This window comes from Parastagonospora nodorum (assembly GCF_000146915.1).
Source record: "Parastagonospora nodorum SN15 chromosome Unknown scaffold_5, whole genome shotgun sequence".
NCBI classification, from domain to species: Eukaryota; Fungi; Ascomycota; class Dothideomycetes; order Pleosporales; family Phaeosphaeriaceae; genus Parastagonospora; species Parastagonospora nodorum.
This window is the reverse complement of record NW_001884553.1, coordinates 820,934-842,121: the sequence shown is the minus strand read 5'-3', so window position 1 is coordinate 842,121 and position 21,188 is coordinate 820,934. Positions and strand designations below refer to the sequence as shown.

Sequence of the window (21,188 nt, the reverse complement as noted above, 5' to 3'; positions counted from 1 at the left end):
CATTTTCACGTCTCGGTCACTCTCTGACCAACTTGGACTTCCTCTTTACTCTCCTTTGTCTCCTACACAGGCTTCCAGGAACCAAGGATATTGTAAGAGTACATGCGAGACTCAGCCTCAAGGCTTGAAATATGACGCTCTCCTGGCTGGCTCCACGTGTGTGGCAGAGTGCAAGACCAATTAGTGGCTGCAACAGATCAGAGGACATAGCCAAAGCGGACGTAGTTATCGTTCGCATGAAATTGAAGACATCGTTGATGACCTTCTATGATGGTGTTACATTTCCGAAGCGCAACTAATGCATGCAAATGTACAATATGCCACAGCCGTCCATTCTTGCTCTCTATCCCCTGCTTCTGATACACATCCTTGACTGAGCAATATCGCCGGAAGAGTGCCATCGCATCTAGCCATACCGACGATCGTGCAATCCCATAGCCATCTCCCCATCCCCACTATGCCGCAATCCCATACCCAAACCTCCCCTAATGACTCAAATTCCACCTCCCCTTCTTAACCCTCCGCATCAACGTCTTCCTCCCCTTCTTCGTCCGTATCCTGCTCAAAAACCCATGTCTCCGCTTCCTCACCAGATGGCTCGGGTTGTACGTATCTCGCGGCCCGCAGCGGATCTGCATGCTGCCCAGTCCCGGGTGTGCGGAGATTTTGCCCACCAGGTCGAGTGTTTCTGATGAACAGACTGGCTGCGAGGGTGTGCCAGGTGCGGCGAGCGTGCTGGGCGCGGAGAGCATGGGGCGGCGCGGCGTGAGCATGGAGAAGGCGCGGGGGGCGGAGGGTTGCAGTATCCTAGGGGGGTGTTAGAGGGGGAGTATGAGGAGGGATATGGGGTGGAGGTACCGTTGTGGTGCGGCGACGTGTGTGAGGGAAGGTCTGATGGCAGTAGTTGCAGGGCGCGCGACGACCCTCAGACACCGAAAAGCATTCATATTGACCGATGGCGTCCCAATTGGCACTTCTCCTACTGTTCGCACGTTGGTATGGTGTCGTGGACTTTGGTTGCGTCGTCGACGGAAGTCCGACAAGCCCCATCTGGCCCGTGCCCGCAAAAAGTTCGAGCTCCCCCGAACCCAGCACCAACTTCCCCAACGTCGCTGTCGCAAACACATTTCCTTCACACCCACACGCGCAAAATGTCTCTCGAAGCACCCCCGCCAGCTCGCCATGTCTCGTCGACGCCGATTTCCCTCACAGATGCTTCGCGCATGCTGGAAACCTACCTCGCGAATTCCGAACGGCATCCGCACCTGCACCCCGATGCGCTCATCACACCGACTGGCGTCACCTTCTCCTCGCACGGCGGCCCAATGGGCAGCGTAGTCATGCACAACCTGCGCCGCGTAGCCGCGGGTATGCGCGGCGAGTTCCTGGAGCCTGAGAAGACGCCCGAGCCCGAAGAAGACGAGGTCAGCGCGAAGAAGTTCAGCGGGAAGAAGCGCAAGGACTTCTCCACGGTTACGGACGATGACTGGCAGGACAAAGCCGAGTACGAGGCGGAGCAGGGCGCGATTGAAGTCGGCGAGATTGGCCACCGGACGAATGTTGTGCAGGAGGGAGGCGAGGAGCCGGAGGTGCAGGTTACGGGTGGTGCGGAGGAGGGCGCGAAGAAGAGGAAGATTGAGGAGGGGGGCAAGATGGATAAAGAAGCAAGAAAACTGGCGAAGAAGGAGAGGGCGAAGCAAGAGAGGAGGGAGAAGGAGAAGAAGAGACAGGCGGAGAAGGCTTAAGGTGCTTCACGAACGACGATCACGATTGCAAAAGTGCTTAAGATGGCCTTTGGATATGAGTGCGGCTCTCTAGGCTATCTGCTGTCTAAAGGCAATATTGATCCGACGACCGAATATTCGTCTCTTGCGACTTTTCAGATTCAAGCAGATCCGACCTTCACGGTCTGCAATATTCGACTTTGTAGATGATATCCTCCGTTCCGCTAGACCTTTACAGCTCGCGGTCCCCAGCCTTCACAGGCTTCTCGTCGTCCTTTGCCTTCTCCTCGGAAATCTTCTTGTCGCCGGTCCAGTTCATCGCCTTGAGGCGCTCCGTCAGAATCGGATGCGAGTGGTGGAAGCTGGAGTAGAACCAGTCGGCATCCATGCTCGACAAGTTCTGGATCTGAAGCTTGATGAGCGAAGCACCGAGCTCCTTTGCGTATCCAAGCTTGACTGCGAAGGCATCTATAAATGTTAGTCTTGGTTACATCAGTTCTTTATGGGGCGAACATACCAGGCTTCATACTCCATGCTGCGCGTCCAGATGTTCAAGAGGAGCTTGATGATGGGAGTCGGTGGGGCGACAGGATCTCGTTGAACAGGATGAAGCCAACAATGTTTGGGCGCTCGCGGTGGAACCCAAAGTCGGCATACAGCGAACGGTTATTGATGAAGACGGAGAACAAGGCGAAAATGTAGAATAGATGCGCCTGGCTAATGAAGAGGAGTCGCGAAGTGTGGTTCATCTGCCAGTGTCCAAGTTCGTGTGCCAAAACCGCTTCCACTTCCTTCTCGGTGCTCTTCTCCAGAAGCGTGTCGTAGATGACAATCTTCTTCTTGCCGATCCAAGGGAGTCCCGTGAAGTATGCGTTGCTGTGAGCGCTGCGCTTGCTACCGTCGATGACCTGTAGCTCGGACAGGGGGAACTCAAGCTTGGTAGCGAGCGCCTCAACGCTCTCCTTCAACTTTCCGGGCTTGAGCGGCTCGAGCTTGTTGAACATGGGCACAATCAGGATCGGGTAGATGGTCATAGCCGAGATCTGTACAACCAGCATGAACATCCAGAGGTAGTAGAAGAAGCCCTGTCCAGTCTTGTTGATGATGGAGAGGAACGCGCTGCCAATAGGAATACCGAATGCGATAGCCAGACCCTGGCCCTTGATCATGTCCGTGAGCCAGAGCTTGATGGTCATCTTGTTGAAGCCAAACTTCTCTTCAAGGACGAAGGAGTGGTAGTATGAGAACGGCAGGCCATAGATGAGGTCGATCCATCCGAGCATGTACATGAACAGCAGAGACTGGGTAATCTCGCCGGAGAACCGGATAGGCGCGTAGCGAGCTACGACGGTACCGGCGATGCCCCAGACGATGGGATAAACATTGAAGTAGAGGACGGCGAGAGACTTGATCTGGTTGAAGATTTGCGAGACAAAGCTGAACTTGGCCTTTGCGCGACCGTATGCCTGTTGCCTGTAAGCTTGAGTGTGGGGTATGCCATTGCCATGCGCACCTGAGACTTGTCGAACGTTTCCGTGTCAATTTCCTTGTTAAGAGCTTTGGGGACCGAGGTGCGCTGGAGGACGCGGTATTGCCTGAAGAGGAGCCAGTTTTCGAGAGTGAATTCAGCGAGCGAGAAGCCGACGACGAGGCGCTTCCATGGGAACAGTGGCCGGTCTAGCCAGCGCGCTAGGCGCTTGGGGTTGTTAGCAAGGTGATGTGTGCGGCATTGTTAGAGCAACGTACCTGAAGAACTGCCTGAATCATGATAGTTTGGTGGAGTGGAATGTGGAAGCACGACACGCGAGAGTTGAGGACAGTTTCCGGCGTAAGCTGTAGGGCTGAGCTAGTGTCAGCCAATGGCGTCACATCGGCCCCCGCGCATCGACCATCACTCTTTCACCCCACATTTGGAGCAGCACTCTCCATGTATTCGCATCGAACATGACCATCGTCGACGATCCGCTATGGTCGGCAGCGTTTGTCCTGCCACTGCGTTTGATCACACGTATCCGACCAAGTATAATGGCGATCGCAAGCAGCTCGTTGAATTGCTACGAGCGGCCAGTATGATGGCAAGATCGCATCTGTAGGACGCGTCTACGGTCCCATCAGCCTCTTTCAGGGGTAGTCTACGTAGAAAATCTCGATATTTGGCATAGATTGGCATTTCCAATCAGCAATATTTGCAGTGTAGAGGTAGGTGAAGAGAAAGTTGAGCTTCCTAGTCCAAGGCAGCTTCCTCATCACTGAACGGAAGGCGCAAGCAATCACAACTTCACCTCGAATGCGCGGCAAGCCCTGCTAAACTACACTTTATTTCTCCCCAACAGCTCATTACCACCACTTGACAACAGTATCAACCCAACACACTTAACCCGGATGGCGCACAACTTAGCTCTTGCTCTGACGCAGCGCAAAGACAGCGTCTTCCATTCTCGCCGAATTTCAGGCCTCTTCATCCCAAATCTGACAGAAGTTAACGAGAAGGGCCTTAAGCGACAAGCGAGCAACAGTTCGAGGCTTTCCGTCATACTATCTCCTGCTCGACATTCAAAGGACGGCTCTCGTGATGAGAGTTTACAGGACACATTCGATAATGCTATTCCTGCCGAAGCACCTACCGACCCTTCTCTCATACTCGAGAACAAATATCCCGCTATCCGCTCTCTAAGGACCGACGAAGACATCGGCGACGGGCTGTGGCTGTGTTGTCACTGTCGGCACGAGAACACCATCCGGCACTACAGGGGCCCACATCCATTCCAGTATCTCCGCTGCGGCAGATGCGATCGGGGAATGTGTACAGATTGCTACTCTTCCGAAGTTTTGACGCCCTGGCCGATGGGTATGATCAGCGCTCCTCGACCTGCCCCCGGACGCGAGGTGCGCTACTGCCATGTCTGTACGAACTGCGGCCTGAGCCATCGAGCGGAGATGGAGAGGACGACTCTCGATTTTTACGGAATTACGTGTTCTGGCTGCGGCACATCGTCTTATGGAGACTGGCCAAGATACCACATTGGCACCGTCGAGCCGTACCGAAGGGATCCAAACGTAAGCTTCGTGAAGCTTGTGATGGTCAAGGCGGAGGATGCTGCTAGAATAAAGTTCCGATATGAACTAGGAGCGCTGGAGACAAACATGGGAGCGGAGCTCAGCATTACGAACCCAGGATGAGCGATCACTCGCGGCATGGAAGGATGAGTTTGGATACGACATCTGCACGTGGGGCTCTGCATCAATCCTCATCCGGAACTCAGGTGACTGTAGTATGTGCTGAACATTGTCACAGGTCCATCCTGTATCGGCCAAGCTGATCTATGGGCCTAGAACTTCGCGAGCCAGAGATCGAAGACGCGTATGTAGGAATAAGACAAAAACATCAGCAAGCCAGAGACGTGGTGCACATTGTTCAAAGTAAGTGTCTCAATTCCAGAATCAAGTCTCAGTCATTGTGTGTTTATATCTTCTCACCATTATCGCTTCCCACTTGCACAACGCAAGTATATACAATAAGTTTTCTAAGTGCACACACAATGGATATCCTACGCACACATCGCATCATGGGACTTTGCCGCAAGGAGTGTATAAAGTCTTTCCCCTCACCACTTCAACCGTTCGATATAGAATTCTCACAACCATTCAGTAACAACTGATCATCGCAACGCAACTCTCATCACGAAAGCTTCGCAAAATAACACCCGATCAGCAACCTTTCAATCAAGATGCAGTTGAGAAAACTGATCCGTAAGATGAGTGGTCTACCGGCTTCAGTCCACCCTGTCAGTGCTGAAATTAAGAATGCGACACCTGTAGAGGAAGCCTGGGATCCTGCTCAGTGCCAAATGATTGGCGCTGAATACCCTTTTCTCAGCAGTGTCAAGAACCAACAGGTTGACGGCCTTTGGCTGTGTCATTGCGGTACCGAGAACCTCCTCACACACATCACAGGCAAGTATCCCTTCGGATACCTTCAGTGCCGTCGTTGCAGCCATGTCCTTTGTGACGACTGCCGAACGTCAGAGATCCTCACTCAGATTCCAATCGAGGCAACGGAACTCTTCCGACCTCGTTTTCACGAGGGCAATCAAATGGCGTACTGTTCAGTATGTCAACACTGTGGGCTGTCTCATCGCGCAACGATGAGCGGTGGATGTTTAGACTTTTCCGTGCTTTCGTGTACTGATTGCCAGCACCCCCTCCAACCTGGGAGTACTGGCTACTATATTGGTTCCATAGTCGATTTCCGCCGGGATCCTGAGGGTACCGCGGTCGCCATGAAGCTCGATTGGAACCTTGGAAAGAGCGTCTCTCCGGAGCCTTCCACTGACGCCGCAAAGCCTCCGTCGCCTCTATCACGTCCATCGCCACCTGTCCGTGCTACTAAGCCGGTGTGGGTGCAAACAGCTGCACCCACAACGCCAGCGACACCAGACAGAGCCCATGTTCCCGGAGTAAGGACAGAGCCGGTACGTCCATCCGCGCCGCCTTGTACCAGAAAGAGTGTCGCTGCGGAGCCTTCCACTGAGGCAGCAATGCTCCCCATCGCCTCCTGTTCTTGTTACTCAGCCGCCGCGGGTGAATGTAATTGCACCATCGCCGCCAGTGAGCCTAGCTAAAGCTCAGGTTTGGAGGGAGACAGAGCCGGTACGCCCGTCTGCGCCGCCTCGCGCTATTACTCTCTCCAGACTGTCTCGTGGAGTTGATCTTTCTGGAGAAGATCTTGAGCGCCGTCAGAAGGCTCGGCAAATCTCGATTCAAAATCGATCCCAGCCTGGATTCCCGCCTGCTCACCGTCCTAAACTACAGGCTCGTTCCCAGACTGTCGCTGGCCCTGCCGAGCGTGTCATCATTCAGCCTCCCCCATCCACAGGTTTTAAAGACCTGGATGAGGTGATGGCCCAGCTCCGGAGTATCCCCGGATACAGGGCCGTCGCTTGAGTGTGAGTGCATTTGTTACATAGCAGTTTTATTCCTTTTGAAATTTGACAAATCCTTCCTGCAACTTGCTGATGTTTTCATCTCCTATTCTTAATCCACTTCATAATTTTCGTGTCGCTAACATCGCAGAGCAGCATTGCACAGCCTGTAAGGGTCCCACCTAACAGCCATTACTCTAAATGACGGCCAAGACTCACGCAGGAGCTTCTCTGAACAGCTTCCTTTGTAAATACCTTCAGGGTGCGCGCCGTTTCCCCATCACGTGATACATTAATACTAGTTATGGTAACGCTGCGAAATGCGCACATATCATTAACATCACATAACAGGACGTCAGCCATTTCGCATCATGAACATTCGCGTAGCAGGATGTCAGCCATTCCAGACAGATCTTTAGCACCACGTAGCACGGTGTCAGCCATTTCGCACAGATCATAAACATCACAGAACAGGACGTCATATGTAAGCAGTGGCGCAGTTTTGTAAGGCCACCTCCGAACCTAAACCCCGAAAGGACTCTGAACCCTGGAAGGAACCTGAGCACCAAAACAATCACCCTGAATCCGTCGAAGCGTCGATTCTGTATTGTTGCGCAGTGCTAGGTGCCAAGCAGTTGGATGACAATCGAGGGGAATACTGTAATTCTTTCGGTGCCAGCAGTTGGATGACAATCGACGGAAACCCTGGTACCCGTTCAACTCCTTAGCATTGAATGAAGCACTGAGATACCATATGCTGAAGTATATAAGATCTCGATATTCTTGCTCTGTGACTTAATTATCAACAACCATCAAACCATCTTCTCCAATTCCCAGCATCAATTGCATCCTTTCAGCCCAAGAAAACACACTTCATCTTCGTCTTCAGCTTAACCTATCCATCTTTCCCCCGACAAGTCTTCAAAGTTTGCAACAAGCAAAGCAAATCAGCTCAATATGTTCGGCCGCTCTCAAATCGTTCACTTCGCTGCTTTACTCGCCCTACTATCCCCTGCGTTGGCTACCGTCTATCGCGCGGATTCTCGCTCGCCTCAAGAGATCCTAGATGATGGAGGCTTCAAGGCCTGGAATCCTCAAGGAACCGGGAGTGTCATTGACCATGTCAAGAATAAGCTAGGTGACCAGGATCCATGGGTTTCAACCACGAGCAGTGAAGACTTTGCTAAAAGTAAGGATCGCAGTTCAAACCCCCCCATCTGAGACATTCGCTAATCATATCTTTTTTTGCAGGTGGCGCCACATACCCCGGCAATTCCTATGTCTACCACATCTCAGAAAACGGCATCAAGCTTGTTGACACCAAGAAAGCTTTCGAGGAAGCAGGCGAAGTTCATCCTAACCCTGCCGAGAAGGAGTTTTCAGTCAAGGGCGAGATTACCTGGGATAGCATCATCAAGTGGGACGTCTACAACAACAAAAACAAGAAGATTAGCGATCAGAACTCGAGACGACTTTGAGGATGGGCAAGAGGACAAGAAGCGTTCGGTTCCTCTGGTCCGTTCGGTGAAGTTCAGGGTTTAACTCCAACTATTCCCAGGTCCTGGTAATTGCAGCACGCAACTACTTTGACTGCCCGTCTTACGATGCACACCTGCATCTTGCAACACTGTTTCCAAGATTCCTTTTTCTAGATCTCAAGTAGCTTAGACTGTCATTTACGTATAGAAACACTCTTTTCTGAAATATAGATTACATTTCCTGTCAGCTTGTTACTCCGCCCTATGCCCACACTACACTTCACCTCGCATGCTGCAATAATACTTATCTCTCCCTTTCAAGCCTCCTCTCTCCACAAGCTGTGTACTCGTCCTCCCCTCCTCGCTCACATGGGACGCCATGGACGGCATCACGGGCTCGTCGCGGAAGGGTACGTATAGTATAGAGTACATTTAGAGCGAAGCTATTCTACGCATTGAAGTAGATAGCAATGCGCGGATCGTTCATTCAGAAAAACGCCGACGCGAACTTGATCCCCTCGACTCCATCCCACACCTTTCCTGCGCGAAAAACGTTGGAACTTGCGCCTCAAGCGTGACGAGTCCCCTCAGCCCTGCTCACGAGTCACGCATATCTTCTTTGTCATACGTGAATGTGAAAGTGTACGCTCTGGGTATGAAGTCGCGTTTGGCTTGCCTACAATACCTTTTTGAATTCCTGCAAGCTGTCCGACGTGGCATGTGGTACCTAAGCGTCAGTCTATCGGTATCGAGCTGAGAGCCTGCACTCACCACAATCATCGCTACGATTCTTTGAATAATCTCATCACGCAATCGGGGGCAACTGTGACCATCATGAAATCATATGCAGTGGAAACAGGCTACAGTGTATGGTACCAGGAAAGTTTGGATGTACTTAGGAAGTATTAACTACAGGTCCCGAGAAATAACCCCACAATATGATGACTGCTCCCAGCTTGCGAGATGGTCTTGCATCTATTCCGTGTCTAGCTTTTCGATACTAAGCTGTTTTAGGCGCATTCTCAAAGTCGCATTTGAGAATAGCTCTAGCTAGAACCACAACTGTCTCCTTGGCCTTCTCTACATCGTCCTTTATACTAACCAAATCTCCATTCCAGGTAATGCTGTGGATCTTTGCACTCGCACCATTGCCGTTACTTGGCTTCGGGGTAATGTGAAGTATGTACTCCTCCACGTGTACAAAGTGTCGAATAACGTGGATAGATATGTTCCCATTGTCATCCTCAATGAGCCAGCCGTATTTATCGTCAAAGTTTCGGGGTCTGAAACCAGCTTTGAGCTTTTCCAAATCGGAATCGCTAACCGGCAGATCCCAAGGTGCTGTGAAAGTCTTCTCCATGGGCTTGACCAATCTGGGCTCGTATTCATTCAAATGCCACCTGTTCCAATATTCATCATCCTCATACACATCGCTGTAATCGTCGCTGTTTGACGTCATTCTGGAATTCGGCTTGCACAATATCCTCGCTGCGATAATGATTCAAATATTGAGGGTCGTGATTGGAAGTTCGTGCGTGCTGAGGTGTCTGTCTGATCGATTTTGGGAGTCAGGTGTGAAGGCGTTCTTTAACTTGAGTAATGAGTTCAGAGGTATTGGTAGAAGAATAAAGGAATCAAGAGCAAGCTTTGGAGAATGGCTGTGCATATATAGGCTGCAGTACCACAGTCTGCCTACCTAGAACCATGAGTCAGGTGACATCATTGTCTAGACCAGATATAGTTAGCTCCGTGTATGTCACCGAAGCCCGTGGTCATACATGTCAGCCATGTCCTTACATGCAGGCGAGCCTCTACCAAGGGGGCTGTGCACCGTCAGCCATATCTTTTATATGCACCCGTCAGCCACGTCCTTCACATGTACCACTACACGGAGCGAGCCTTTATCAAAGGGGGCTGCGCGCCATCAACGATCATTTCTCTCTGTAGAGAGACACCTTGTTCGTCATGCTCAAGCATGTATTTCCTCCTCTACGAACATATCTTTGCGTCGATTAAGGGGGACTGTTTTGGTTTGCTACCATCTCGACAATCATCAGCAAACACCTGCTCATGGGTATATAAGCAGCCTTATGCCCACATCTTGTGGGCATCGACTTGATCCAACAGTAGCAGGGGATGTTATATGTTTTGTGTTTTGAGTGGGAAAATCATAATGCGGACTTCGACACTGACTGCGATGACGACAGCAACTCCCCATTTCACGACATATCCGTAGGACCGACATTACACGATCACAATGTCACTGACTCTGGGTCATTCCTCGGTACATTTTCGTTTACGTGCGTTAGCTTAACAGCACAACGGCATCATGTGTGTTTCGACATTGTGCACGTACAGTTCTACAGCTGCTTATGGCTTACTGTTGCTTCACGAGATCACTGTATGCTAATAATGTCAGGCATTGCCAATGCACAGGGTGGACTGAACATCGTCTGGTATGGAGTAGATCAACCTGTCTCGCATCGGTTTGGACAGTCTATATCATCTTAAAGAATTTCAAGAATAGCAGGACTGTCTTGACACATTTACACGCTTTCCAGAATGTTGAGCATCGTATCTAGACAGCCCACTGGCAACTCTTTTGCCTCCTCTTCGCGTAAGGACCAAGTCACCATAACTCGAGCAGAGCCACTTCCCGACACCAGGGAACTCTGGGCTAAGCATAATTACCGGCACATCATGCAGATGACATATGGCGATAACATGCAGGACGGGATGTGGATCTGCTGCTGCGGCGCGGAGAATCACATCACACACGTGACAGGACCTCATCCTCCCCAGCACCTCACGTGCGCCAAGTGTGAACATGTATTCTGCAAGTCCTGTATCGCATCGCCAATCCTTGTACCCATCACGCTGAAAATGGTCGCATTAATGCGCATCTTGCCCTCGTATGAAGCCCAGCGATTGCGCGTCGGACAGGTGTGTGAGAAGTGCGGCTTCACCCACCGCGCCACGGGTGACGATGTCAAGTTCGTCCCATATTGCGCGTGTGGAGCGCACCGTAAAGAAGACTGGGTGGTTTTCGCAATATGCTCTCCGCAGGGCTATCACTTTGATCCTATTGTCACTTCTGTCCAGATCAAGACGAAGTGGCGGGAGGCCAAGGAGGAAGCGTTGCAGATGGAGTGCTCACAATCTGCACCCGCACCCGCGATAGCCCCTGAGATGGGGCCGAAGTGTAGCAATTCAGTGAGGAAGGCTCGCTCGAATTGGATATGGAGGTATCGACAGATTTTGGCAGCGGTGGAGTGAGGAGCTCGCTAGGAGTTGCTTGCTCAAAGAGTCTTATAGAAGAGAGAATACAAGTTTTATCAAGATGAAAAATGTTTGCGCCCCCAAGAATTACTGTGATTATGTACACCGAACCTACATGGTGAAAAATTGTTTCGAGCCATTGATAAGACTGAGCTCGACACGCCTCGACTTCTCCCCAAACCCGCTCAAACATCAAACACTCTGACTATTTGCCAGCGCTACACGTCGGAGTCTGGCAAAGTCCATAATCAGCCTGACATCCAGCCGCACAAGCCGCCCCAAGCCCACAAAACCCATCCGCTCCACAACAAGCCCCAAACCTAGATCCCAGACACGAAAAACCCGGAGTAGCGCCACATGTACCATCGCTGGAAATGGGCAGATTCCTCGGAGTCGGCATCACCACGACCGAGCTCGACGACGCTGTCGGACAAGTCTTGCGAAACACATAGTCAACATACGTACCCTCGCCCGTCGCCCTGATCTCGCTGTACAGCGTGCAATACTGCGCGCTGGAATCGTTGAAGGCAAAGCCAACACACGTGCTATCCTGATCGCATGCTCGGGAGCAGCTATCGGCATTCTCGCCGTGTTGCTTGACGGCGATGATGGTGCTGTCTGCAGATACAGTGGCGTAGCAGGTGCCGTAGTAGTTGTTGCATGTGCAGAATTGCTGGGAGATGCTTTTGCAGGATTGAGAGAAAGATCGGAGAGGGTCGGTGTAGGGGGTGCATGTTTGGGTTGAGGGGATGCGGAAGCAGGTTTCTGGCGTAGGCGAAGGCGTAGGTGTAGGCGTTGGTGTGGGTGTGGGTGACGAAGTTTCGGAGCTACTAATGGGAGATGGCGACGCGCAAAGGCCAAACGCAGGCTGGCATCCAGCACCGCAGGACGAACCGAGACCGCAGAAACTGTCTGCTCCGCAACAAGCGCCAAAAGCGGAACCGCTGCACGAAGATCCGGCAGATGCACCACATGTCCCGTCGCGGGAGACGGGGAGGTCTGTCGGAGCTGGCGTCGACACTGCCGAGCTTGACGGTGATGATGAGCTAGAGACTGTCGATGAGGCTGATGAACTGGAGACAGTCGACGAGGCCAATGAGCTAGGAGACAGCGTGGAACTCTGCCCCGTAGACGGGCAAGCCTGGCGGAACACAGTATCAGTCCTATCACCTGCGGTGATCGACTTGATCGAACTGTACAATGTGCACGTCTGGCTTTGCGTATTCTGGAACGCCAATCCGACACACGCCGCGTCCTGGTCGCACTGCACCTTACAATCTGCGACGCCCGCTGAAAATGAGCGAATTTGCGTGCTGTCGGATGACGGTTTACCATAGCAGAACGCTTGGTAGTTGGCTACGCAGTAGTTGGAGAAGGGGCTGGTGCAGGCTTCGTAGAAGGAAGCGCTGTCGAGTGGGCCCGTATATGCACCGCACGGCCTGCTAGGCGGGATCTGATAGCATGGCTTTGGCGTTGGTGAGGTGCTTGGTGAGCTGGATGTAGTCGAAGATGTGGACGGTGTTGAGCTAGACTTCGAGGGCGTGGACGAGGGCGATGTCGATGGCGATGTCGATGGCGATGACTTGATAAAAGTCGCCAAAGTCGACGAACTCTTCGAGCTAGCCACTTGTCCGTTACACTGACCAAAGTTCTTCTGACAAGTCTTCGCATCGCAGTGATCTTTCGTCGAGCCGCACCAACTATACTGTGAGCAACCTTTCCCAAGTCAGTCCATAGCATCTAGAATGACAGCAATGAGCTTACAGTTTCCCCACTGAGATCCTTGACATGTTCTCCCACCAAACGAGGATCCGCAGCGCGCGTTCGTAGAGACAGGAACTGCAGGAGTCTGCGTGGGTTTGATAACGATTGAGCTTGAAGCAGCACTAGGCTTGTTGCAAGTACCAAAACCAGGATTGCATCCTTTGCCGCAGTATTCAGGTTTGGAGCCGCACCATCCTGCAAGGGTAAGAATGGGTTTGCATCAGAAGTGGAAATGAGGCCTGCTTACCATACTGAGAACAACATGATCCCCAAGCTAGAAGATGTCAGTTCATTTCCGTCGGTCGATGATGGGTTTTGCTGACCAGAGTTGAGGCATGTGTAACCTTTCTTGCCACCGCAGGTTGCGTCGGTCGAGGTTCGTTGAGCTAGTACTCCGGGAGCAAGTAGAAGCAGCGAGACGATGGCACTGGTATACATGGTGAAGGGCTTCAGTCCGGAAATATCAGAACAGATGCAATGGCTTTCCGAACACCAGGAGAATGGCGCATCTTATAATGTAGGCTCGCTGCGGTAAGTGTACCCCAGATTCCCTTTAGTCATTGTTGCTAGCTCGCCAGCTTGGAGCTGTTTCCACATCCGAAGCGCTAATGTCTTTGTTGTGTAGATTCTAGATTGCCGACCACACTAGCTTGACTAGTCAAAAGAATGAGCGCACTGAATTCCATGTCCACAATCATTAAATGGAAGCAGCAGTCTAATGAGTCTCGTAGATTAGATGCTCATTGAGCAAAACGCTCGCTTTGGCTATCGTGCTGTCAATTTTCGATCTAGCCCGCCATTGTAGTAGCAATTGCGAATGTCGGATCTGGTGTCGTTTTTGCTTGCTCATACACTAAGATGGGCTCAGTTTTGCGGCTGAGAGTTCAGCAAGCCACAGCCTCGCCATCACCGACACGCTATCGAATGCGCGCGAGACCTATCTGACGCCTCCAAATGCCTAGACGCAAGATGCCTTTTCGATTCGCCATTGAAGAAAGCATCCTTTTTCAAGTATCCTTCTTCGTCGTTGCCTTTGCCTCTTCCTTCTCTTTCTTGTGATCTGCTTGAATATCCGCCATGAAAGGTCGAGACACACTGTCCGAAACAGGACTTAATGTGCAGTTGTTTTGCAAGTTTTGGTACCGGTGCTTCTCACTAAAGAGTGGAGATCGCGGAAGTTCCGACGCATCGTAGAATGGTCGCATGTTTGTATTGTGTAACAGATCTTGATAATTGAGACGAAATGGACAAGGGACGTGGATGTCAGACAACTGTTAGGTATCCATCCTGATTTTGTTTTCCATCGTCAAGTCTTTGTACTGCTGACTTGGTATTCTGGAGTTGCGGCCTTGTGCTGGCGAACAAGGCGTCCAGGAACAATACTAAGCATTTAGCGAAGGGATACCCTTTCAACGCAACTCACATCAGTTGATCGTTAGCGCTAAACATCAGCTTCACTGAATCTGCACTATAGTGCACAAAAGGTTTTTGAAAGAAGCGAGATCCCGGAGATCGGAGATTCATGCATCATCGAGTACATGGTACAAGTACAATAGCGACATGCAGCCATTGGATATTTTTCGAACTCTAGGAAAATCTGGCTGTGAACCGCCGTTGTGCTGGTAAGCCTGAAAATACGATCGCTACCCTTAAACTTACAAAGAAAAGAAAATGCCTGTAGATACTCTGCCGTTCATACTGCGTTGCTGAGAGCACCCACGTCCCAGTTATCCCGCAATGTCTAAATGAAGCCGTTTTCTTGTGCATGACCGTGTATTCGGTGGGCGGCATGCCAATAGAATCGTCGTAAGCGTTCTTTTACGCCGACTTTCCGCCTCGGTACCTGCCGGTCTTGAGGTTGAAAGCTCGCTGGTCCTTGAGCCACCGCCTGTAGCCGGCCACGCTGCCAATCTTCTCGCCGTAGTAGTCTGGTGGCGGGTTCGCGAGGGAGGACGCGGTGGGATCAACTCGGTGGCGCTTGATGCGGTTGAAGAAGCCCGAGTCTTTCTGTTCCCATGTCAGCCACTATCCGAAAAACGTTCCGATGACCACCGCTGAGGATTGATCTACTTACCGCAGTGAATTCTGCCAGTACGCCTCGATATGCCAGGCTGAAGAGCTGGTTGCCGAAAATGGGCCCAATCAACCACCCCACTGCCATCATGCCAATCGTGCTCAATCCCATCAGCATGAAGGGGTCCAGGCCACCAAGCTGCGCAGACAGCGTGGCATCATAGCCGTTCGCCATCATGGTGGTAAGGCCGTAGTAAGTGACTCCAACGGCGCCTACTACGGAACACCCCTGCCCGATCCTTCGGCGTGTTCGTCGAAGTGCGAAGAAGTCGTTCCATGTGAGTTTCGGTTGCGCTGCTGGTGGGGCACGGCCTGTAGCTTGCGAGGACGCCGATGTCGCATTCCGCACGACAAATTTGCTGGGGAAGGCGCGCTGCGCTGCGACAGAGCTGGGGCGCGATTGTGAGGCTTTGCTAGATCGTGTGCACGTGGAGAAGGACGCTGTCGCTGCGGAGATAGGGGCGATGATGGCGGGCGGGTAGCGGTTTGCAAAGGTCCTCGCGGGACATAGGGCGCTTCGTGCAAGCATTGTGGCGGAATCTCTGGTGTGGAGGGTGGATGTTGGAGGGAGTTGGGCCACACTGCGACTTTTGTCGCGATGTCACAACCGCGGGTGGGTGTTTGGTCTTGGCGAACTACTACCGCACCGAACGTACCAGAAATGGCTATCTCCACACTCTGCTTCTGCTTTTCCGAGTGTGACGTCCTTCAAGTCACGATGGATCCAATCACCAGTCCTTTCCAGCATTTTTGTGCAAGTTGGACAATGGCATTCGTCGCGACGTCATCGCATGATCTGCTGACTCAGCATGTGTTTGCTCTCTTGTCACTCGACCACTTCATTGACTCCTCTCCCATGCGTAGAATGTCACTTTCCTAAAGCGTGGCTTCTGCTGATATTCGAGAAGAATCACCATCTTTTTAAGATCTGTACGCCTCAGCCGACAGGCTTGCGCTGGACGATATGCACCGAAACCAAGGCCTTACAGGTTGACTAGAATCTCCTGCCACTTATTACTGAAATTCTGCATTCCTCTCTGTAAAGGTCCATCGCTATGGACCAATATACTGCTTCGTTGCTTCGCTGCTGCGGGGCTAGCTGACCGTCATGGCCAACGTGGGTATTTTCGTTGTAGGGCTGAACCGGGTGCATCAAGCCAGGGGCATATGAAATAATTGCATGATCCCGTCTGTGGCTGGTGCAACTGCGACAAACGCACAGTCACCACCTCGGATGAGGTGTGTGATAGAGTACGTGTCTGACGGTATGCTTGCAAACGTGCACTACGTGCGAGAGAATTGACCGCACCAGGGAAGATCCTAGACGCACCGCTTTGTCTCCAAGGCACGAGGAGGGCTAGTGCTCCAGCCAGAGAACGAGATTGACTGGCAGATCCCGCCGCCACAGGCCAGGCATGATGCCAAGCGGTCGAAATGAAGGAAATTACCGCCGTTGAGGGTTGGTGGCTTCCGAAAGGAATGCCGCGTGCTTGCCCCGCTCAAAGGACGATCGTAGCGTCTAGCGTGGTGATCGGGGCTGAGAGCTTATCTTGCATCTCAATAATGTCTCCGCCCCCACCCATCCTCGGCATGCTTGTAACGAAACCCGGTCTCATCTTGTGCAACATGGAAGCAGCATTCTATGCCTAGAGGTAGTCATCTACCAGCCCGCCGTTGATGCACGAGCTTCCGTAGGTGTGGCGCAGTCTAGCATGGACGCGTAGCATCAGCAAAAAAACCTCGTGGAATTCCCTCCTCGAACTTTACACGACGGTTCGGATAGTACACACGGCTACATATGGTGTAGCTGGGACGGTGGCTTAAACACAAACACATCGCGACGATCCTTACCTTGGACAACATCATCTATACCTGTAACACCATTTGGCGCTTACCGTTCCGTGTCGGCAAGAACCACTGACCATGCCACGACCCAAAAAACCAGGGGTTGAGCCAAAAAGACGATCACGCAATGGCTGCTGGTAACAGGTCTTCTCACATTGGACATTCGATTCAAGACTAACCAATCTGCAGGCCATGTAAGGCACGTAAGGTCAAATGGTAACTTGTTCAAAGCGTGCAGTTCCGTGTATTCACTAACTGGTTGCCAGCGGAGAGGAGAAGCCACACTGTGTCAATTGCGAACGGCAGGGCGAGGTATGCGACTACAGCATCAGGCTCAACTGGGGCGGCCGAACCAAAAGAGATAGATCCAACACGGCAGGTTCAGACGCCTCCAGTACGGCATCCGGCAGTCCATTCCAAACAGTCTTTTCTTTTCAGGACAACATATCTCCGCCAGGAGCCTCAAACCAACCACCAAACCTCAGGTCACATTCAGATACCTCACCTTCAAATTCGACCAGCTTCGCGGTCGATCCAGTCCTACTTGAAAGCAGCCAATCAATGACCTTACCTGAAGCCGATGTTTACGACTTTGACGAAGATGCTGGAGCGCTGCCGAATTCAGCGGCATATACGCAAATCGAGTTCCAGAATACTTTCGGTCCGTCGCTGCACACATCAAATCAAGAGCCGAGTAATTACAATGGCGGTCACACTCCTGCTCATATGGCGACATCGATGCCTCCACCTCAAGAGTTCCTTGATGCGAACAACTGTGGCCAAACTCAACTCTTTAGCACAGCCTCACCGGAGACAACTATGTCAGATGTACAGTCACCATATACAGGTCCGCTAGATCCTTACAGTCCCTACGTTCCCAAGCCTTTGACACCCGGTTCATCAGTCAATTCCGAAGAAAATGCTTGGAGAAGCACCACGAGCATACAAAGTCCAGCCAACGAAGCCCCTGATCTGCATAGGATGTCTGTGCATAGCATCATCAACAACGAATTCTCGGAGCATAGTCAAGGTGCCGGATGCGGGCGTCAGTATCCCATTGCGGATTGTTCGGCGACCACTTATGGTTATGATCTCGGGCTCCCCGACCTTGACACTCCCAACAACGACGATTTCTCTGCCATCTCCATCTTTAGTCCTCAGACCGATAGAATGGAGTTGGACGGCGAAACCACCCACGGAAGTGCAGATCCACGCAGTCAAGATATGGCTTTTGAGCGTGGCGGCTATTATGCAGAGCCCGTTCCAATACGGATACCAAAATCCTTGGGACCTTTACCGCGTATCCTTATGGAAAACCCTATGAACCTTCTGTACTTTCATCACTTCCTCAACCACACCGCACGGTTACTGGTTCCTCATGACTGCGAGCAAAATCCGTTCCGTCAGATATTGCCACAGAGTAAGTACTTTGTTAGAGGTCTATACAACAGAACTGATTTCTTTAGTGGCCGTTGCGGATGATAACATCATGAACCTGCTTCTCGCCTATTCTGCTGCTCATCGAGCCAGAATGCTCAGACACCCTGAGCCTAACAATCGCATCGCCCTGTGGGTCCGCGACGTTTTCCCCAAGCTGCGTCAAACCCTAGTGGAAAACCCTAATGATGTATCCGACAACACGCTAGCCGTCGTGATCATGATGGCAAGCGTTGAGATTATATGCTCGGGCACGTTCGAAGTACCCATTTCATGGCAAGATCATCTCACCATGGCACGGCAGATGATCAGCGCTCGGGGTCCACCACTCGGCACAAGTCGCAAGGATCATGTAGCATACTTCCTCTCCAGATGGTTCGCATATCTGGACGTTATCGGCTCGCTCAGCGGGGGTAAGACTGATATGCCAGCGTCATATTGGTCTGCTCAAACCCCTGAGACTGACGAGGACTTTGAAATTGACTGTCTGAATGGCTTCACTACACGGTGCATCGGCAGCTTAGCCCGCATATCTGATCTCGCGAAGATTTGCGAGCCGCAACGCATTGATCCAGATGGCAACATACGAGCCGATTGGAAGCCAGGACCGGATATTGTGCGACAAGCGGTTCAGATCCGTCGAGAATTGGAAGAAGGCCTACTGGAAAGGAATATACGGAAGGGATGTAATCATCGATCTGACGCGTCTACAGAGTCCGAAGGCGCTTGGGACGCGACGGAAATCTTCGCCACGAACGAATTGTTCCACTGGGCTGGACTCATACACCTGTACCGCAGGGTCCTCGGAAAACCCGCGTCCGATATCGAGGTCCAGCATGCCGTGGGCGAAATCGTGGGCCTGCTGTACAAGATCCGACAAGGAAGTACGGCGGAAGCGTGCATCATTTTTCCCATGTTTGCGGCTGGTTGCGATTCCGAGGACCAGGTGCAGAGAGACACGATTATGGAGAGGTTGAAGAGCGTCGAGGGCTTTGGCATGACAAACACGCCCAAGGTCGCGACGCTGCTGCAGACCGTGTGGGATACTGGCAAGCCATGGGAGAGCCTTGTCAGCGGCGAGTTTTTCGGTTGAGCAGAGGCTATTGCGACAACTAGATGCACGATACCATAGGAAAACGGCAGGGGTGGCGTAATTGATTTTTTTGCCCACTTTGGAGCATGCTTTATTTCGTCTTTTCAGACATATTCTTAGGGTATCTTCGGGGCTGTTGTACATATCCTACTTCAATCGTACAAATCATACCTTCACCATGCATCATACTCTACCAAGGCCACCATCCACCCCCGGCCACTTTCCCCACCGCCTCGGTCGTTTTCACCACCTCCTCTGTCCCCTCCCTCACACTCTCCGCCACAGCCCTCCCCGCCTCCGCCACTTCATCCACCACATCCCCCGCCTTGGCCTTCTGCTTCGCCACCGCCTCTCTCAACTGCTCCTGCAAATCGCCAATCTCACTTGCCTTGCCGTGTTTCTGCTCGATGATCTCCAGCTTGAGCCAGGTGTAGTATGTGATTTGGTATGTGAAGAGGGCGATGAGGAAGGTCTTGAGCACGGGGTAAGAGAAGGACTTGTAGTATGTGCCCTGTGGTGGAGTTGTTAGTCTTGAGGTGAATGGATGTGGGGTATATGCCATGACGTACAGTTCTCGAAGGCGCTTTTGGCGGGTTTAGATTTGGCGAGGGGTTCGGAGGCGTGGGTTGGGGAGGCGTGTCTGTTGCATAGCGGCGCTGTCTCGACACTTGTCCTATTCTCCGCGATAGCGTGCGTGCGGTGATGGCTCTGACGTGGTTCATCGCGTGCGTTCCAGGCACCGATTTCTTCGCTCTTCTGAGAATTTCTACCTCGGGATGATTTCGCGGATGCCTGGAGTAATGTTGGAGGTGCGACGGGTTATGCGACGTTGCAATTGTGAAGTTCGCAGTCTGAAGGAAAGTGTATAAAAGATGAACGAACGCAAAAGTACCAAAATAGCAAACCTCCGTCCCATATCTCCGCAATCGCATCCCCACTAGCGCGCGCCTCGGTCCGTGCGCCGACATTTCCAAAGCGAACACCTTGCATCACCCTGGACCCTACTTCGCCCTCTTACCTCTCCTACAATCCTCAGGCACACAATCTCGCGCCAAATTCCTCCGTCCTCGAATATCGCGATCAGATCACCACAACACAACTTTCCACAATGGTATGCACATGCAATGTGTTCCCCCCATTCCAGGGTCCACGAGGGCTAACACGAGCGCAGGCGCAAACCCCCCAGCAACGGCAAGCCAACATGCGCTTCGCCAAGGCGCAGGAGAAGAAGATGGGCAAGCCAGAACAGCCCGTTGTTATCAAGCGCGGGCCGCAGAAGAGCCCGATTAGCAAGGTGTGGATCAGTGAGTCTACCCCATACATGGCGAGTTCCTGGTAGTAGCACATGGTGAGAGGAGAGCAAGAGGGATAGTGGAACTGGATTTGTGGTTGTGTGGCGAGCTCTATGGCAATTGTCAGGGACTAATATCACGGCAGTCCTCCTCGGCTTCGTACTATGCGGCGGTCTCCTTTTCGAGCTTCTTAAGCTGTTCTTCTAAGCGCACGACATCTTCGCCTTAGACGCAATGCCGCGAGTACATCTTCGCGTGGCATGACTTTGTTTACTTGGGCC

At 52.0% G+C, this 21,188-nt stretch overlaps 15 protein-coding genes across 15 annotated transcripts; 8 read left to right on the top strand and 7 right to left on the bottom strand.

The window, feature by feature from the left end:
• Positions 1-485: 485 nt before the first annotated feature.
• Positions 486-947, bottom strand: SNOG_03741 (hypothetical protein; the record flags this gene model as incomplete). Its single annotated transcript, XM_001794238.1, has 2 exons — positions 486-807; positions 859-947. 2 exons carry the CDS (start codon positions 945-947, stop codon positions 486-488), a joined length of 411 nt encoding a protein of 136 aa, XP_001794290.1.
• Positions 948-1,151: 204 nt separating this feature from the next.
• On the top strand, positions 1,152-1,745 carry SNOG_03740 (hypothetical protein; the record flags this gene model as incomplete). The annotated part of the gene is made up of 1 exon (XM_001794237.1): positions 1,152-1,745. One exon carries the CDS (start codon positions 1,152-1,154, stop codon positions 1,743-1,745), a length of 594 nt encoding a protein of 197 aa, XP_001794289.1.
• Positions 1,746-1,780: 35 nt separating this feature from the next.
• SNOG_03739 (hypothetical protein) lies at positions 1,781-3,491 on the bottom strand (the record flags this gene model as incomplete). Its single annotated transcript, XM_001794236.1, has 4 exons — positions 1,781-2,192; positions 2,242-3,190; positions 3,238-3,420; positions 3,471-3,491. The coding sequence occupies 3 exons, from the start codon at positions 3,489-3,491 to the stop codon at positions 2,276-2,278; spliced, it is 1,119 nt and encodes a 372-aa protein (XP_001794288.1). The 3' UTR covers positions 1,781-2,192; positions 2,242-2,275.
• Positions 3,492-4,106: 615 nt separating this feature from the next.
• Positions 4,107-5,057, top strand: SNOG_03737 (hypothetical protein; the record flags this gene model as incomplete). Its single annotated transcript, XM_001794235.1, has 3 exons — positions 4,107-4,781; positions 4,852-4,996; positions 5,020-5,057. 3 exons carry the CDS (start codon positions 4,107-4,109, stop codon positions 5,055-5,057), a joined length of 858 nt encoding a protein of 285 aa, XP_001794287.1.
• Positions 5,058-5,452: 395 nt separating this feature from the next.
• On the top strand, positions 5,453-6,668 carry SNOG_03736 (hypothetical protein; the record flags this gene model as incomplete). The annotated part of the gene is made up of 3 exons (XM_001794234.1): positions 5,453-5,833; positions 5,921-6,196; positions 6,261-6,668. 3 exons carry the CDS (start codon positions 5,453-5,455, stop codon positions 6,666-6,668), a joined length of 1,065 nt encoding a protein of 354 aa, XP_001794286.1.
• Positions 6,669-7,603: 935 nt separating this feature from the next.
• Positions 7,604-8,124, top strand: SNOG_03735 (hypothetical protein; the record flags this gene model as incomplete). The annotated part of the gene is made up of 2 exons (XM_001794233.1): positions 7,604-7,835; positions 7,898-8,124. The coding sequence occupies 2 exons, from the start codon at positions 7,604-7,606 to the stop codon at positions 8,122-8,124; spliced, it is 459 nt and encodes a 152-aa protein (XP_001794285.1).
• Positions 8,125-8,503: 379 nt separating this feature from the next.
• Positions 8,504-8,881, top strand: SNOG_03734 (hypothetical protein; the record flags this gene model as incomplete). The annotated part of the gene is made up of 2 exons (XM_001794232.1): positions 8,504-8,534; positions 8,589-8,881. The coding sequence occupies 2 exons, from the start codon at positions 8,504-8,506 to the stop codon at positions 8,879-8,881; spliced, it is 324 nt and encodes a 107-aa protein (XP_001794284.1).
• A 152-nt stretch (positions 8,882-9,033) lies between these two features.
• SNOG_03733 (hypothetical protein) lies at positions 9,034-9,583 on the bottom strand (the record flags this gene model as incomplete). Its single annotated transcript, XM_001794231.1, has 2 exons — positions 9,034-9,099; positions 9,227-9,583. 2 exons carry the CDS (start codon positions 9,581-9,583, stop codon positions 9,034-9,036), a joined length of 423 nt encoding a protein of 140 aa, XP_001794283.1.
• Positions 9,584-10,536: 953 nt separating this feature from the next.
• Positions 10,537-11,400, top strand: SNOG_03732 (hypothetical protein; the record flags this gene model as incomplete). The annotated part of the gene is made up of 2 exons (XM_001794230.1): positions 10,537-10,619; positions 10,686-11,400. 2 exons carry the CDS (start codon positions 10,537-10,539, stop codon positions 11,398-11,400), a joined length of 798 nt encoding a protein of 265 aa, XP_001794282.1.
• A 323-nt stretch (positions 11,401-11,723) lies between these two features.
• SNOG_03731 (hypothetical protein) lies at positions 11,724-13,605 on the bottom strand (the record flags this gene model as incomplete). Its single annotated transcript, XM_001794229.1, has 4 exons — positions 11,724-11,839; positions 11,869-13,119; positions 13,168-13,289; positions 13,415-13,605. The coding sequence occupies 4 exons, from the start codon at positions 13,603-13,605 to the stop codon at positions 11,724-11,726; spliced, it is 1,680 nt and encodes a 559-aa protein (XP_001794281.1).
• A 569-nt stretch (positions 13,606-14,174) lies between these two features.
• SNOG_03730 (hypothetical protein) lies at positions 14,175-14,372 on the bottom strand (the record flags this gene model as incomplete). The annotated part of the gene is made up of 2 exons (XM_001794228.1): positions 14,175-14,262; positions 14,311-14,372. The coding sequence occupies 2 exons, from the start codon at positions 14,370-14,372 to the stop codon at positions 14,175-14,177; spliced, it is 150 nt and encodes a 49-aa protein (XP_001794280.1).
• A 280-nt stretch (positions 14,373-14,652) lies between these two features.
• On the bottom strand, positions 14,653-15,988 carry SNOG_03729 (hypothetical protein; the record flags this gene model as incomplete). Its single annotated transcript, XM_001794227.1, has 3 exons — positions 14,653-15,174; positions 15,242-15,821; positions 15,897-15,988. The coding sequence occupies 3 exons, from the start codon at positions 15,986-15,988 to the stop codon at positions 14,986-14,988; spliced, it is 861 nt and encodes a 286-aa protein (XP_001794279.1). The 3' UTR covers positions 14,653-14,985.
• A 2,586-nt stretch (positions 15,989-18,574) lies between these two features.
• Positions 18,575-19,615, top strand: SNOG_03728 (hypothetical protein; the record flags this gene model as incomplete). The annotated part of the gene is made up of 1 exon (XM_001794226.1): positions 18,575-19,615. One exon carries the CDS (start codon positions 18,575-18,577, stop codon positions 19,613-19,615), a length of 1,041 nt encoding a protein of 346 aa, XP_001794278.1.
• Positions 19,616-19,805: 190 nt separating this feature from the next.
• SNOG_03727 (hypothetical protein) lies at positions 19,806-20,177 on the bottom strand (the record flags this gene model as incomplete). Its single annotated transcript, XM_001794225.1, has 1 exon — positions 19,806-20,177. The coding sequence occupies one exon, from the start codon at positions 20,175-20,177 to the stop codon at positions 19,806-19,808; it is 372 nt and encodes a 123-aa protein (XP_001794277.1).
• A 639-nt stretch (positions 20,178-20,816) lies between these two features.
• On the top strand, positions 20,817-21,114 carry SNOG_03726 (hypothetical protein; the record flags this gene model as incomplete). The annotated part of the gene is made up of 2 exons (XM_001794224.1): positions 20,817-20,919; positions 21,053-21,114. The coding sequence occupies 2 exons, from the start codon at positions 20,817-20,819 to the stop codon at positions 21,112-21,114; spliced, it is 165 nt and encodes a 54-aa protein (XP_001794276.1).
• Positions 21,115-21,188: the final 74 nt, after the last annotated feature.